At 36.2% G+C, this 18,392-nt stretch overlaps 1 protein-coding gene across 2 annotated transcripts in view; it reads left to right on the top strand.

Moving 5' to 3' along the window:
- Positions 1–18,392, top strand: part of LOC107695689 (RNA binding protein fox-1 homolog 3-like) — a 304,812-nt gene that overhangs the window by 281,505 nt on the left and 4,915 nt on the right. For both annotated transcript variants that reach the window (XM_016495693.1, XM_016495694.1), the window contains 6 exons: positions 547–639; positions 1,684–1,744; positions 1,841–1,894; positions 11,205–11,337; positions 11,564–11,603; positions 15,546–15,604. In XM_016495693.1, the coding sequence (XP_016351179.1) occupies positions 547–639; positions 1,684–1,744; positions 1,841–1,894; positions 11,205–11,337; positions 11,564–11,603; positions 15,546–15,604 (440 nt within the window). The remainder of the gene's footprint in view (positions 1–546; positions 640–1,683; positions 1,745–1,840; positions 1,895–11,204; positions 11,338–11,563; positions 11,604–15,545; positions 15,605–18,392) is intronic.

Genomic DNA, 18,392 nt, shown 5'->3' with positions numbered 1-18,392 from the left:
TGTGTGTGTGTGTATATACATCTCCCAGGGTTTATAAATAAATATAATAAAATATTAACTATAAAATAAATTATATTAAATTGACATTAAATCAATTATTCCTATACATATTACAAATAAAAATATATTTATATTCTTTTTGCAATAGTAATACATTTTTGTATATCAATTTAAATTAATTAAATTAAATTTACAGCCAGAGTTTTACATGCTCGGCTGAAAATAGTTGCCGGCTAATATGTTATGAATGTCGAGGGAACTGACTCGCTTTAAAGCTTATTTAGTCACTTTTTTAACGCCGAGTAAGGCAGTATTTCACATGTGACATTCTGAAAGAGGTTTATAGGTGTTGTATGTTATTTGTGTCACTAACATGATCTGAAATGAAGCTCTTCACACACAGACTGTGCATCTGTGCTGGTGTTTTACTGTAGTGTGTCTCTGTAATCCTCCTGATCATGTTCCTCCTGTCGTGGGCTCCTGACTCTCTCCAAACCCCTTCAATGCGGTTTCTCTCTCCTTCTGTTTCACTCCATGCGTCCGCAGGGCTTTGGCTTTGTAACTTTTGAAACGAGCACAGACGCAGATCATGCGCGGGAGAAACTAAACGGTACAATCGTAGAAGGACGTAAAATCGAGGTGCTTTCCTTTTCCTCTTCTCTCCGTCCTCCTCTCCTGCTTGCTGACCTCATTTCCTGTCCTCATCCTGAGATTCCCGAGCATCTGCATGATACCTGTCCACATTTGTGTGTGTGTTTGTGACATCTGAAAGCAATCTTCTGGGTTAAATATGGCTTATGCTCTACCAACTGCAAAAAAAAACAAAAAAACAAAGAAGGTATTTTTCACCCCAAAATCAAAAGAAAGAAAAAAGAAACTATATTTTGTATACTATACGTTTATACAGTTTTAGGACTTCTAACATTTGTTGCATTGTAACAATAATTAAAATTAATATTAAGAACATTTCCTCTGAAATTCCTGTTACTGTACAGTGATAAAAATAATAATATTTAATTTAATTTAATTTAATTTAATTTAATTTAATTGTAGGTATTTGTATATATTATTATATGATATGATATGATATGATATGATATGATATTTGTTCAATTTAGAGAAAACTACAAAATATTTGACAGATACTGTCAATAGATATTAAGTTGAAAATTGCCCAGAATATTTCTTGAATTTTTATTGATCTCTGAGAGGAATTTAATCTGTTGGATGTGAAACCAAATATTTAAAATATATAAAGCTGAATCTATGAAATCTATTAAATGTAAAAAAAAACGTGCTGAATCTTACTATATTCATCACCCTCCACCATTTTTCATTGGGTAAAAATTGTTTAAACCAAACTGTATTTCAGATCATATATCATGCTCAAAGTGTTGTTTACTGCTGTTATTCATGGGTTTTTTATCCATTGCTTGTGTATGTCATCAATTCCAAGCATCTATTAAAAAAAAGTGAAGCAAAATATCCGACTATAATAACGCATTCTGTAAAGTGTGGTGTGCATGGCTCAGAACAGCCAGAAGAGATGCATTGTGGGTGATTACAGGAAGAGCAGAGGGATATTACTCACATGCATGTGTGTTTGCATGAGCACAGTGTTCATATGCATGTGTTTCTGATATATGTTCCAGCAGCACACTCACATCCCTCTCTCTCTCTCAGGTGAACAACGCCACAGCGAGAGTGATGACGAATAAGAAAGTAGTAAACCCGTACACAAACAGTAAGAGCTCCTCTCAGCATACAGCTGTTTAAAACATCTGACTCTCTGTGATAGCTGCGGGATCTGTTCAAGCACATCTCTGTACTGTTTCTGCAGGCTGGAAACTCAATCCAGTGGTAGGAGCTGTTTACGGACCGGAGCTCTACGCAGGTGAGGAGGTTTCTCACTGAAGAAGGTGTTTTACTTCAAAAACAGCCATTCAAAATGAATCATTTCCCCACATCGCTCAAATGTAAATTAGCTTTAGTTTGTAGTGTAATAATCATGATCATTTGTCAAGTATTTTTTGCTCTTTAGTTTCAAAAGACACAAACCATTTGCACAAAGCTCATTACCACACTGGGATTGTGGTTGCCAAGGTGTTGCTATGCAGTTTCAATAGTGTTCTGATTGGTTGCTAGGATGTTGTTAGGTAAATAAATGGTTGTCATGGCATTGCTATGCAGTTGCTAGGGTGTTGCTAGAGTGCTCTGACTGGTTACTAGGGTGTTCTGACTGATTTCTAGATTGTTGTTATGGTGTTGCTAGGGTGATGGATGAATGGACAGATAGATTGTTGGTTGCTAAAGTGTTCTGAATGGTTTCTAGGGTGTTCTAGCTGGTTGCTAGGATGATAGATGGATAGATGGATGGCTGGATAGATGATAGATAGTTAAATGGTTGTCATGGCATTACTATGCAGTTGCTAGAGTGCTCTGACTGGTTACTAGGGTGTTCTGACTGATTTCTAGATTGTTGTTAGTGTGTTGCTAGGGTGATGGATGAATGGACAGATAGATCGTTGGTTGCTAAAGTGTTCTGAATTGTTTCTAGGGTGTTCTAGCTGGTTGCTAGGATGATAGATGGATAGATGGATGGCTGGATAGATGATAGATAGTTAAATGGTTGCCATGGCATTACTATGCAGTTGCTAGGGTGTTGCTAGAGTGCTCTGACTGGTTACTAGGGTGTTCTGACTGATTTCTAGATTGTTAGGGTGTTGCTGGTAAATTGTTCTGACTGGTTACTAGGGTGTTGCTAGGGTGCTATGACTGGTTACTAGGGTGCTCTGACTGGTTGCTAGGATGATAGATTAATAAATGGTTGTCAAGGCATTGCTATTTAGTCGCTAAAGTATTCTGACTGGTTGCTAGGGTGTTTCCAGGCTAATAGATTGAGGAATCAGTCAGATGTTGCAGGTTGAGACACTCACTCACTAGTGCAGAGGTGTGATCAGTAGTGATGTTTGTCATGTATCTGCTGTTATTGGGTTCACTGCAGAAGTATTATGGCGCTTTTCCACTGCGTGGTATGACTCGGCGCGGCACGGCTAGGCTCGGTTTGCGTTTCCACTGCAGTTTAGTACCGCTTTAGAGTGGGCGGGATCATTCACATGTCGTTATAGTTGCGCCGCCTCTACTGCCGCGACTCCTGAAAAACTTTTTTCATTCCGCGTCGCCCCATCAAGCTCTTGCTATCAACGAGAGGAACGTCTGTACTTCCTCAACAGACAACAAAATTGTTTGGTTGTTAACAAAAGGTGCGCTCGTTCAAAACAGTTGCGTTCGATCCTTCGCTGGCTGTGCTGATTTAAATCTAGCGGTTCTGTTGTGTTTGTGTCGCAAGTTCAGTGATGCAGGTAGTGACGATTCTCTCCAGCCAATCCATGATCAGCAGAGTTTACACGTCACGTTTTGGTAACGGTACGGTTCACTTGGAACCTCAACTGAGGTGGTACTAAAAAAAGTACCAGGTACCAGGTACTGTACCCAGTGGAAAACCCCCCAAAAGTGAACCGTACCGAACCGTACCATGCCATACCATGCAGTGGAAAAGCGCCATTAGTGGCTCTGTCCCATCCGGGCCAATGCGGGTTTAAATGTCTTGCTCAGAGGCGCAGTGCTGATGTCAGTGATTTCCCACTTTATGGAGGTGAAGCGGAGAGCGCTGCGTTTGCACTCCTCAGCCGCCAATCCAGCAGCACCAATAAAACAACTCATGCTAGCGTGATATTAGCCAAACTAGACACCACATTGGTTTCCATTCCCAATAAAGGAACAGGCTGTTGAACGCTGCTGTAATTTATGGCAGTCAGATGGTGGTCGTATCATTAGCGCTGCTAGTTAGCTCTGGGCTCCATTTGATTAGCAGTCACGGATCACATTTCTTTTAAAACTCTTCGGTGGCACAAATGAAGAATTCAGCGCAGAGTAATTGGCTTTAGTTCGCTTTGCACGCTCTGTTTTGAGTTCATTCTGATTTGCCCTCGAGTCGCGATGACTGTAAAAGTCTTTCATAAGGAAAATGAAATGACAGTAGAGCTCAGCAGAGCCATACGCTAACACACACACACACAGCTAATTCACCAGAACACACAGGGTTACCTACAGATCCAGATAGATAGATAGATAGATAGATAGATAGATAGATAGAAATACATTTTAGATCTATCTAAATATTTAAATATTTTATGTATAGATAGACGATTCAATGGCTGATTTTATTTTGTAAATATGTATTCAAGTAAATATTTGTATTTTATTAAGTTGATACATACCTATTTTTTGTTTTATTTTGCTTTTGTAATAAATATATTTAATACAAAGGCTTTTATATACACATGTATGCATGTATGTATTTCTATTTTTTAAATAATAATAATAATAATAATAATATTGTAATATTTTAGATATATAGATGATAGAATTTATATTACATATTTACATCCTTGTTAAACAGTTTAAGTGATGATGCCAGTGAATGCTGAATAAGAGTTTTGAATCAATTTGCATGAAATGAACACTTTGAACTGATTCACAGTAATGAATCAAACTTATTTACTTATTTACAAACTTATTATTTTGTCACTGAAGTTGTGTTCACGAGTTGTGAAACTGGTAACATACAAAAAATTGTTAATTACATTTACAATCATGACTTGATGATTTCATAATTATATTGTAAATATAACGTTACATACAAATATATGTATATTAAATATATGATATTTCAGGTTACTTAAAGGAGTCTTTTTTAGTCTTTTTTGTTCATGTAGAGAGCATAAAGTGAGTGAACTAGAGAGATGTCCGTGTGTGTGTGTGTGTGTGTGTGTGTGTGTGTGTGTTTGTTTGTGTGTGTTGAATGTGTGTGAGTGTATGTGAGTGTATGTGAGTGTGTGTATGTGTGTGTGTGTGTGTGTGTGTGTGTGTGTGTGTGTGTTGTGTGTGAGGAGAGAAGAGTCCAGTCACACTTATCAGATTGTGGGTCTCTTTACTATGGATGGACTTTGTGAGTGCCTCAGATTAGCTTTCAGTTGTCTAACAGAATGCGAGCGCTGGAGTGCAGCGACACACACACACACTCACGGGGTTTCTCTCCATTTATTGACGGCTGTTATACCAAGCCGTTGCGTTCTGATGAGACGAGCAGCTATGGTTTCATCGGGAGGAAGTTCAGGGTCCATCTCAGATCTCTACCGTTACACTCGACCCTTTAAATACCGCAGCTCCTCTCAGGGGTGTGTGTTTCCTCGTCTGCTGCTGAGACACGCTTTATCAGGAGTAAACGTCAGCATATGTTCAGCAGTTGGCTGTCAGCCTGCAGCCGCTAACATGCTCAGGAAAGAGTTTCCATCACCCAGAAGAAAATAATATCATCATTTGCACTCGCTCATTCATCCATTCATGCTCATGTCCTTCCAAACAATCAATAACTTATTTATTTGTTAGTTTGTTGTTGTTGTTGTTGCCAACAACAACAACAAATCCACCTATACGTGGATTTCACTGCACTCCGAAGTTTTTGCACTTAAAAGTGGCATCTGCAAGAAAATGGTGCTACAGATTTTCAAAACAACAATAACAATTGTATTTAAAATATAATAGTAGTAGTATATGCTGTTTTATATATTTATATAATTATGCAAGTACATAACATAAAAATTGCAACCATAGATATGTAATTGTATATTTAAATAAAACAGTAATTATACAATTTATATAGTAGTAAATAAATTGTATAATTATTTTAAATATATTAATAACTGATTTAAATGTCAAATTTATTTAAAATATGTTAGTATAAAAAGTAAGTATAATTATATGCAAATAAATAGTTACAATTATATAATGTGATATATAAATAATACTTTATTTATTTTATATTATTATATAAAACATAAATTGTAGTTAGGTATATAATGATATAAGTAAAGTATACTATTTTTTATATATAGTGTAATTATTATAAATATAGTACTAAAATTATAAATGTTAAATATGGTATTTAAAAGTAAACAATATAAAAACAGTGTATTAGTTGTGCAATGACTTGTTTAATTAATTCACCTTTATATACTAAATGTTAGTAATAATTATACTGTTAATATATTTTTTATATATTATATTTGTATATAAACAAAAAAGGATAAAAAGAACCATCAAAGCATAACAGGGGTGTCATAAAAACAGTATTTTAGTCATATAATTACTTTTAATAATTAATTTAATTAATTTACTTTTATATACTGTATCTTTAGAAACATATATAATACTAATATATTATTTTTAAGGTACTCCTGTGATGCTTTCATGGTGCCTTTTGCGTTGTTTTGTAGTTTGACAGTCTCTGGTCATATCTGTGTTCGTTACAGTATAGTGCAGTGTCTGCAGTCTTCACTTGTGTGTGTGTGTGTGTGTGTGTGTGTGTGTGCTGATGGAAGTCTTCGTTGCACCAGATTCCTGGTTCTTCTTTGTTGTTTGCAACCCAAACCTTCCCATGAGCCTCTAGTGATGAGTGTGAGGTAATGAGCTCAGAGAGTCGCTCCGCTGCCACGATTGCTCTCTGTGTGTTTGGCTCTGCTGGTGGAAACATAGATGCTGAAGATCTTTTCAGATGACTTTAACGAATGAAGAACAGCAGCTCTCATAGTGATAAAGTCAAGTCAAGTCAAGTCACCTTTATTTATATAGCGCTTTTAACAATACAGAATGTGTCAAAGCAACTGAACAGCATTAATTAGGAAAATAGTGTGTCAATAATGCAAAATGACAATAGTAAACACTAATTTTTCAGTTAAAGACAGTTCATCATTGAATTCAGTGATGTCATCATCCAGCTCAGTTCAGTTTAAATAGTATCTTTGCAATCATTTGCAATCAAGTCAACGATATCGCATGGGTCTGTAATTTGCCAGTTCACTAGGATCTAGTTGTGGTTTCTTAATAAGAGGCTTAATAACCGCCAGTTTGAATGGTTTTGGGACGTGACCTAAAGACAACGACGAGTTAATAATATTGAGAAGCGGTTCTTCTGCTACAGGTAACAACTCTTTCAGTAATTTAGTGGGTACAGGATCTAACAGGCTTTAGAAAGGGGGTTTATTATATCAGGATTTCTTTCAAAGGAAGAATTCCTTTCAGTTCTGTCTTCATTTCTTTATTTGTTTGTTTATTTATTTATTTATTTTGGACCCTTTGGACACTTAAAGGTAGGGTAGATGATTTCGGAAAGGCTAGCAATAGCATGAAAATGTTATGCTTTGTTTTGGATGAGCTGTCCCTTTAAGTGATTTTACAGTCATGTATCACAATAAGACATCCTGACAGTTGATTCTTACTTAACGCATCTGGTGTCATTAGAAGGTCATAATCAGGCTACGTTCACATTAAAGACAGGGTAGGCGATTTCAGAGGCTAGCAATAGCATGCTAGCTTTGAAAGCATAAGATTCCACCCTCCCTGCAAATCACTCTCCAAAGCCATGCCTCCTCCAAACACATGAACACGCTCAGACAAACCAGAAGCTAACCAGCGACACGATGAGAGACGACGTCAACGCTGTCAGATTACCTCATGTCTCATTCACAGCTGAGAAAACATTACAGTACAAAGCGTATAATGTTGCAGTAATAAAGCCTTCCATTCTCACTTGGTCTGCAATAGTGCAAAGTGTTCAGTTGCTTTGACACAATCTGTATTGTTAAAAGCGCTATATAAATAAAGGTGACTTGACTTGACTTGACTTAATGAACACGCCGATATCGTATCATGTCTGCGCAAACAGTTTCCGGAGGTATGCAAATACATAGATTGACAGGCAGGTAGGACAGCCTATCGTAATCTTTGGACCGAATAATTTGATTGGAGGACCATTTTATGGTCCTATACCTGGCACAGATGATATAAATACATATACTGTAAAAATGACCGTGAATTTAATGGTAAAAGACTGGCGTTACATTCCAAATTTTATGTTTTTTTGTTGAAATAACTATGTTTCTTCTTAGTTTTTTCTTATCAGTTTTGTGTATTAGGGTTGTGTGTTACACCTAATGTTGTTAAATGAATGTTTATTGCATTATTTCAGTTTCATGTGTGTTACCATGATGGTGTTTAGCGTTTGTGTGAATGACACTCTGCACCTTCTATGTATGTTATTATTTAAAAGCTGCTTGTGATGGGCTTTGGTTCATCATGTGACTTCCTCATCACCACCTGCATTTGGTGGTTATCAGTGTATTACAAAGGTACAAAACCGATTTCAGTACTTCAATAGGTTGGTATATTAACATTATATCAGTCAATGAAATTACGATATTTAACTGTAAATTTAAGTTAAAACCGTAAAACCTAAAACGTTGCTACCGTATTTTTTACAGTAAAATTCAGGCAACCACAGCTGCCGTTTTTTTACCGTAAATTTTACGGAATTTTTTTTACAGTGTACATTTAGACCTCTAAGTGATTGCTGTCGGGATGTGATGAGACTTTTAACCAGCATCACAAAAAAAAATTTTTTGAACCAAATCACCTACCCTGCCTTTAAGTTACACTTAAAAAATGTGTGAATTTCATTGTATTGGATACACATTTTAAACCAAGTGGCATCTGCAAACAAATGATGCTAGAAATGTTCTCAAAACAATATTATTTCATTTATTTATATAATTATGTAAGTATGTAACATAAATTATTATTATAGATTATGTAATTATATAAATGAAACAATAATACAGTGTATATTGTAGTAAATTACATAAATTGTGTAATTATTCTAATGGAGTGTCTATTTACACAAGTGCAAATAGCCCATCTTGTTGGCAGAGGCTATTTATACTACCAGCGTGTGATTGTGGGAGTCAACTCTACAAAAGTAGTGACTCATTAAATTTCATTTCCAGTGGCGTAGATGGTAAAGCACATGCTTTTTCATGCGATCGACCCGAGTTCGATTCCGCCTTTTGCCGAACTTTTTTCTTCCTTTTCAAATCTCATATCAAATCGGAAAGGCATTTATTTTTAATCAAAATAATCAAAATAATCGAAAAGTTGAAAATAAAATATCAGGTAGGTGTAGGGAGGGCTTTATTGTCCCATTAAGGTGGCATCCATTTAATAATTTGAATTAAAATTGCAATTTGCACTCAATACGTTATTATTGCGTACTGTTTTATAATGTACTACAATACTGAGGTGCAGTAAGTGCTATAAATAACAGAAAATATGCTATTTTAAAATAGTGTAAATACATTTAGTGCAAATAGCTGCTGCCTTATTCTAAATATTTTGTTAGTAATTTAAATATCAAATACAAAAAAATCATTAGTATAAAAGAGTATAATTATATGTGTAAAAGTATATAACATAAATTGTAATTATAGATATGCATATGCATAATTATACATCTATCATTTTTATAAATATATAGTTATATAATCAAAACATAATTATACTATTTCTATTACATAAAAAGTTATAAATATTACAAAAATGTTTAAATAGTATATAGCTTTTAAAAGTTACACACACACACACAAACACTGAACGCACACTTTTAAGCTCCTGAAAGCAAATAAAAAGCCCCTAAAGCAGTCAATAATGACATAATGTTTATTTTTTTTCAGATCTCTCTCTTTAAGCTCTTTTATAGTCCGGTCTGATCCGGTCTGAAGTGTTTTAATGAGTGTAGATGAGATTGTTTCTCTGCACGTTAAGGGGATAATGAAGCACTTGCTGTTGATTTGATGAATCTGCGTCTATTCCCCCGTGTGTGGATTACTCACTCCAACTCCTCACAATAACCAGCATTAAACAGCTGAGCCGACTAACCATCCCATCACTGACTGTGTGTTTTTATGTCTTTCTCTCTCTGCTTTTCTGAGATGTTTTTTTTTTTCTGGTGTTTTGTGCCACAGCATGTCAGCTGGTTTGATGAATGTGTTTTTATTGAGGCAGTGTAGCCTATCGCCTGTTCATTATCAGCTTCATTTACATATATTACACGACACGGGTGCCTATGCAGCATAAATAGAGAGACACTTATGAGGAGTCGAACAGTATTTAATTTAATTGACTGATTCTTACCTTGTGTCAGAAAATGTTATATAAAATTACATAATTATTTGTTATAGATTTTTTTTACGCTCTTGTTGGACCAAAAAAAAAACTGTCCAAATTTTGTTTTCTCCTTTTGTTGTGCGATTCATTGATAAATCTCGATAAACTCGGACAGATTTAGGAAGAATGAAACCATCTCGACGTCAACTTGGTAAACTTACCAATGGTGCCGCAAACTAAAAGAGAGAGAGATCAAACCCTATGGTTAGTTATGCAACAAAAAAAAATTATAAAAGAAAACCAAAAAAAATAAAATAAAATTACATTTGGTGAGAAATAAGAAACGGGGAAAATACATTTGTTGCTAAATAAAATAGGTAAAAATAAGAATAGAATGGTAAACAAAATACTGTGCATTTGCTAGTCAGTTAAAAAAAAATGAAAATAAGTAAAAATAAAAAAATACTTTTGGTGTCCAATAAAATGGCTAAAAATAAGGCAAGACTGGTTAATAAAAACATTTGTTAGCCAATTAACAAAAAAGGATAAAAATAAATAAAAACGTTTAAAAAATAATTCTTGGTGACCAATAAAATGTTTACAAATAAGAAAAAAAAACTGGAAAAAAAAAAATTTTAATGGCCAATAAAATTAGTAAAAATGAAGGAAAAAAATGGAAAATTACTTTTTTGGCCAATAAAATGGGTTTAAAAAAAAGAGAAAAGAATGGTTAAAGTTACATTTGCTGGCCAATAAAATGGGTAAAAATTAGAAATGAAATGAAATGTAAAATGAGAAAATAGTTTAAAAAATACTGTTAAAAAACTTGGTTGTCCAATAAAATGGGTAAAACTAATAGGTGACTGATAAATGTGTAAAATAATAAGCTTGGATGATAAAACACGATAGATGCAAGCGATATCTAGAGACCAGATCATAGAGACCTGACGGTGCAAGACAGTAAAAAACAACTAGCATCCAGCAAGAATACCCTCGCCTCGCAACATGACTGAGTTTTGCACATGCAAACAGCACTCTGGTTGTCTTTATAAGTCTCGTTGTGTGATAGAGACACATGCACCTCATCTACTGCCCTGTGCGTCCTCATAAATGTTCCCTGTGTCTGTGTGTGTGTGTGTGCACAGTGACGGGTTTCCCGTATCCCGCGGCAGGAGCGACGGTGGCGTACAGGGGCGCTCATTTGCGGGGCAGAGGCCGTGCCGTTTACAACACCTTCCGTACGGCTCCTCCTCCTCCACCCATCCCAGCGTACGGCGCGTGAGTCTTTCTCAGCAAATACTGACCTGTGCCATAGTAATTACATCAACTGATACATAATAAATGCAATTAAAAATTAATGGATTGACAGCTTACTTGGACGTGTCGTTTTTCAGGTGCATCTCTCTGCAGTCATTTGTTTCTCACAGTCATGTGACTATTCCTGATGTAGCAGTTTTGATGCTCATATCTGTGATGATCAAACACGCTCTTCTCTGTCTCACAGGATGGTGTATCAGGATGGATTCTACGGCGCGGAGATCTACGTGAGTAACTTTGCTTCTTGAGGGACGAGAGCGGAGTGTAATTCCAGTCCAGGATCTCTGGCATCGATTAAGCGATGCCTCGCTTTTGCCAAGAAACCTGACAACCCAATTCTAGATTCCCTTCAGTCTCCACAAACTCAGAGTTTGGCAAAGGAGCAAAGCGCTCTCCATGTCCTCCAGCTTCAGCACGCACACACAAAATCGTGCTTTCAAACCACTCCTGCATTTGGCAGATGTGTTTATCCAAAGCGACTTGCGTTGCATTCAAGGTATACGCTTATCAGTTTGTGCATTCACTGGGAATCAAACCCGTGACCTTAGTTCAGTGCTACAGGCCTGCAATTGTTTAACAGTTAAAAAGGAATAGAAATAGAAAACTTGACTTGTTTAAACAACAGTACTGTATGTTGGTAAAATACTGAGGCGAGAGTTCACAGAGAACAAATTGGAGTTCACAGAGAACAAATTGAACTCCAGTTTAGTGTTGTTTATGTACATGTGCTGCTTGTGCTGTTAGTGTTTGTGGGGAAAAAAAGAGGTTAGGTGGTGAACAGAGCAGAGAATTAAAAATACTTTTTTATAGCCAATGAAATGGGTAAAAATTAGAAAAGAAAAGTGGGAAAAAAATACATTTGGTGACCAGAAAAGGGGGAAAATATGAAGGAAAAAAGGTGAAAAAAATATTTTGGTGGCCAACAAAATGGGTAAAAATAAAATAAAATAAAAATGTTGAACAAAATACATTTAGTGACCAATAAAATAGGTAAAAAATAAATAAATAAGAAACAACTGTGAAAAAGTTAAATTTGGTGGGCAATAAAATGGGTAAAAATAAGGAAAAATATATTTTTGGTGGCCAGTAAAACTTAAAAATAAGAGCAAAAAACAGTGGAAAAACACATTTGGTGGGTAATAAAATTAGTTAAAATAAGAAATGAATGATAAAATAAATTACATTTATTAGCCAATAAAGTTGGTAAAAATAAGAATAAACTGTGACAAAGTTACATTTGGTGTCAATAAAGTGGGTAAAAATAAGGGGAAAATTGTGGAAAAATTTACTCTTTGTGGCCAATAAATGGGTAAAAAAATCAAGTTTCAAATGGATGATAAAACAGGTGAAAAAGATTAGCTTTCATTGAAGAAGGGACACGAGAGAGAGAGTGTGTGTGTGTGTGTGTGTGTGTTGTAGTTTGTTGATTGGTGGCTGTGGACCCTCAGTAGTGAACGTTTTGTGGTTGGTCTGCAGTGAGTCACTGATAAGGTGAAGCGGCTTCAGATAAATGGATTTATCTTCCTGCCGGCGCTGCTGTTCACACACACACACAAACACGCACACACACACACACACACACACACGCACACACACATATCTGTAAGATGTCTCACATCTGTGTCACCCTGATAGTGACACACTGACCCGCAGGAGAACAAACACATTCACACATCTCTCTTTCGCTCTCATTCTCTGCTCTCAGTTCATCTCCTTACCTTTTTTAAAAATTGTTTTCAGTTTGAAATACTGCATATTTTTTTATCTATTTTTTTTTTTTCATTTTATTTTGTGAATTGATTTTATTCAAATGAGAGTCTGTGTGGAATATACTGATATGTTTGGATGCTAGTGTCTTAGAAATGGTTACATTACTTTTCTCTTTAATTTGATTTACTCCCTTTTCATTTTTCACTTTTCTTTTCTTTTTTCTTTTCCATTTTCATTTATTTTTCTTTTCATTGTACCTCCTTATTCTTTCTGCATTGCTTCCTTTTTATTTTATTTTATTTGATTTCACTTGGGTTTTTTTTTTGTTTCTCTTCAAATGTTCTTCTAATATTTTGTTTCTTTTATTTTTTTCTCTTTTCTTTTCTGATTTCTCCCTTTTCTTTTTTCACTTCTCATCTTCTCTCCTCTTTCCTTTTCTCATGTTATTCTTTTTTGTTCCTTTTCTATCTTTTATTTTATTTTCATCATCTTCTCTCCTGTTTAATGTTCTTCTTTGCTTTTCACTTTTTTCTGTTTTGTTTCTCTTTAAGTTTAACTTCTATTACTTGTATCTTTTATTTTCTAGATTTTATCTTTTTTTCGTTCCTTCTTTTTTCTTCTCTTCTGTTTCTTTCCCATTTCTCTTCTCTTCTGGTCTTCTCTCCTCGTCTCTTCTCATTCTTCCCCCATCATGTTCTCTCTCTCTCCTCTCATTGTCTGTTCTCTCGTCTTCAGCGGTGTGGTCTGTTATATTTAGCGACGGGGCTCTCGGTGTCCTGATAAAGGCATGTTCTGTGTATTGGGCCGGAGGTGCTGACAGTCTGATTTATTACCCCGTGTGTTCGCAGGCGGGGGCTCCAATCAGCGCGGTCCCGCAGGAAGTTCACCATGCCTGCTCCTCCTCACTTCCTGTCCCCAGGGGAGGGGTCACATGACCTCGCGATCCCCCGCTCAACCTCTAACCTGATTTCATTTCACTTTCACTCCCAAACTTCTTCCGATTCAGATTGTTTTCCGAGTGATGGGAAACCCAGCTCTTCCCATAGCGTTGGAGAGTCTCCGTGTGCTCGTTTCAGTAACGCACAAGCCTTTCTGTGCGGACTGTCTCAAATTCGCTACTCAATAAACTTTCCGTGCCCGATTTAAATGCGGCACACATTATCAATGTAAGCCTTCCACTCAGCATCTCAAATCGAAATCAGCAGCGTTATCGCATGTTGCAGCGCCCCCCAGTCAGGCCGGAGAACGTAAAACAGCAGCTGTTCTCGTTCTGACGCTCTGATTAATGTGTGTTATTAGCGATCTGCCTACAGACAAATGAGCTCGACTCCACCTCAGAGTCTCTGCTGATTATGATACAAGCGGAAAATCTACCGTTTTCTGGAGAAACCAACAAGAACCAAGAGAGATGTGTTTCAAAACCTATAAAGATGACATCTGAAGGCATCATACGCACACTTCTGAGGATGCTATACAGATACTAGGCTGCAGAATTAACCAGTCTGACGTATGAAATAATAGAAAAGTCTCATTTTTAAAAATGGAACAGTTTATTAAACCTTTACACAAAACATTAACGAAAAACGTGTGCATATGTGTTTATTGTTGAGTATTATAGTATGAGATGGTGAGAATATGGCGGAAACAGCAGCTCAGTTTTTTTCAGAGATGTAAACTGAGCAAAAATGTGCAATTTAGTGCTGATGCTGATATTTAAATGGACAAAAAGTGAGATGGAATTCTGAAAGCTTGTAAGTCAATGAGATCTTTATAACAGTATAACAGATAGGCCTACTTACATAAAATTATATAAACATCAGTCGTCAATCTATATCTCCAATAATATGTCTTAGTAAGATGGTATTTAAATGCTTTATGATCAAAGCTCTGTAGTTTCGAAACATATAATACATTACAATACAATGATAATTGAGAGATAATAAATGTTTCTCAAAAGAGACACGTGAAGCACAAGCTGAAGACGTACATTTGTATAATTATACTAAAAGGCCTTTTACTTGCTAAAAAAGTCTAAACCAGGGGTGCCCAAACTCGGTCCTGGAGGGCCAGTGTCCTGCAGAGTTTAGCTCCAACCCTAATCAAACACACCTGAAGCAGCTAATCAAGGTCTTACTAGGCATACTAGAAACTTCCAGGCAGGTGTGTTGAGGCAAGTTGGAGCTAAACTCTGCAGGACACCGGCCCTCCAGGACCGAGTTTGGGCACCCCTGGTCTAAACTATCAATCAGACGACAGAAGGCATGGAGTGGATTGTGTGCAACAGGTTTAATGGCAACATTTTGATCATGTTGCTCATTTAGAGGCCTTAGAAATGTGTACATCAAATGATGCAGTATTTCATAGTAGGTATGTGTTGTAAATCAGTTGGGGTGTGACAGATAAATTATAGTTTTGTTGTTTGTTTTGTGTTGATCTTTTTGTCATTTTTGTGTTTTCAGGGTGGATATGCGGCGTACAGATATACTCAGCCTGCAACGGCTACAGCGTACAGCGACAGGTACGAGTTCATTCACGCATGCAGTGTTGCATAACAACAAAAATATTTATTTTGGCATGCATTTTAAGTTTTTCAGATAAACAAGATCTCTACGATTTCAGTTGTTGTTTTTTTCTGTTTAGCATCAGTTTGTATTTATTTCCATTTTTGTTTTATTGATTTTTAGTGTATAACCATGTATTACAAAAATGTATTGCTTTTTAATGGATTACTTTTTTAAATATAATTAACAGCATTAAACGGTTAAATGTAATATATTGTTTTTAATTATTAAATTAATCTTTTTTTCTTTTATTTTTTAATTTCACTGCTCATTCTCCATAGCAGTGGTACGTTTTATAATTTCAATATTTTTGTTTTTCTATTTAAACTGACCTGAAAACAGTATTATGTTCATATAGTTATGTACACTAGTCCAGTGGTTCCCAACCCTGGTCCTTGAGGTACCCCAACACTGCACATTTTGCATGTCTCCTTAATCAAACACACCTGATTCAGGTCATCAGCACATTAGTAGAGACTCCAAGACCTGAAATTGGTGTGTCAGAGAAAGCAGACATGCAAAATGTGCAGTGTTGGGGTGCCTCCAGGACCAGGGTTGGGAACCACTGCACTAGTCAACAAAACAAAGTTAATCAAAGTTGTCCTAAAACCTAAAACCAAAATGCGTTCTTGTCTTAGGACAACTTTGATTAACTTTTTTGATCCATTTCAAATGTTGACTACTGTATTAACATTTTGAGAATTTATTAATGAGAATTTATTAGTGTTTATTAATGTAATTAGCTTTTTTTCAGTTTTTATGTGTTTTTGTCATTTCTATTGTTTTGTTGTTTTTTAAATATTTCTTCTTAGCTTTAATTTACATTTATTTAAGTTTTAGTAATTTTAGTGCTTAAGCTTATTTCTCTACAACTTTCCATCTAATTTATTTCACATGAGGAGAAAATAAAATACAGCCGGGGTCTGTATAGGGAGTTTGAGTGAGGCAGCAATTTGCTAATGAGGAAGAGAAATAAACTTAATTCAAGACCCGTCACTGAAACCAAGTCACAATACGCAGTTTTGCTTCGCAAGGAAATTTATGTTGTTCTAAAGGATGTTTAGCTATTTTTACTGGAACACAAAACAATAATACTGATTACACAGATTAATGAAATGATGTTTTGCGCTGTGCCGAAGTCAGTGTTATGCTTTCAAAGCAGGTTTCTTGCCAATCCAGACTGAGTCAGCACAATTAACGTCCAGTTTCACACACACAGACATTACAGCGTATATATCTCTTATGGTAAAGCTGGCCTTTTCTCTCTCGCCCTCCGTTCGTTTGCTGGAGTTGTTGCCCGCAGCCGAGGGCTTGTTTTCTTATCTGCTCTCTGCAGACCTTCATTTGCAAGCTGTATGTGGAGAAGAAGCAGAAGAGAGTGGAATATGTGCAATATGTAAATGAAAGGAAATGACACGTGTTGTCCTTCCTGTGGAGGATTAGTTCCAAACCAGCGACACGAAGCCTGCGGCACCTCGTTTGCCTCTTTCACCTTTCTTTCCCTCGCCCATTATCTCTTTTCAGTCATTCTGTTGCACTCATGCTTAATTTTTCTTCAGTCTTCTTCTCTTTTCTTGTCGATTACCTGAAATTGTTTCTTAGAAAAATAAAAACACGTTATGAGGGCCGTTCGACAGAAAGTTTTTCTTCGGCAGATTTAAAAGAAAATGCTAAAAGCAAACAAAATTTGACTCCCTATGAACCCGTTCACATCTGAAGTCTGAAAGTTTTGATGTAGTTTCTTTCTGTAGAAAGCCCCCAAAATTCCATCCATACTCACTGGACAAAAACATAAGTCCAAAAATGTACCTATACATACAATTCACTGCAGTTTCCAGCTAAAATAGTGGCAGTTGAAGAACCAACAACCTTTATTCTTTTATACACCAATTTTGATTACAGGGGCAGATTATTGATTAATAAAGACTTATTTTCATGCACAATACTAAGTTTTGATCTCAAAACAGTTTTAACCCTTAAATGCATGAAGGTTTCGCCAATCATTATTACATATTCGGGTCTTTAGTGACCCGGACCTAAATATCCAGCACGGATGGATCTCTAACTGCTGCAATAGCAAAAAACTCTCTTGATATTTTAAGAACAATTACAGAAGAAAAAAAATAAAGCATATGTTGTTACCTTTTTAAACTTAAAAGGTTCAATCTGAGCAGATGATTTGACCATCGCTGTCATCGTCAGAGTGCACTTCCACAGTACATTCAGCATCTGCCTCATATTCACGATCTCAGCCATATTCTCAAACCGATCGTTTACAATGACTTCATATTCAATATTTTGATCACTGGCAGCTTATTCGCCACATCCAGCATCAAATGGCAGTGACATTTATATTTCATTGTGTATAGTAATCAGTGTTGGGGAGTAACTAGTTACATGTAACGGCGTTACGTAATTTAATTACAAAATAAATGTAACTGTAATCAGTTACGCACGTTCTGCGTGTCTGTGGAAATCAGGCGCGGACTGGCCATCGGGAGAACCGGGACAATTCCCGGTGGCCTGGCAGCCGATTTGGGCCGCTATTTTAATATTATTATTGTATAGTTGCCTGCCGAATGTACTAAAGCGATTATTTCCATTCCAATTCGCCATTCGATAATCATGAATCGCTTAGTCGTGACTGGCAATGCTTCGGCTTGCGCGCTCTCCGCGCCTCATCAGAGTAATCAATGCGAGAGAGAGAATGGAGGGGACTGTGGAAGCGCACAGGGAGAGCAGAGA

Source organism: Sinocyclocheilus anshuiensis, unplaced genomic scaffold, assembly GCF_001515605.1.
Source record: "Sinocyclocheilus anshuiensis isolate Anshui unplaced genomic scaffold, SAMN03320099.WGS_v1.1 scaffold1075, whole genome shotgun sequence".
Lineage (NCBI taxonomy): Eukaryota > Metazoa > Chordata > Actinopteri > Cypriniformes > Cyprinidae > Sinocyclocheilus > Sinocyclocheilus anshuiensis.
Note: the sequence above shows the minus strand (reverse complement) of the source record. Positions and strands in the feature narration are given on the sequence as shown.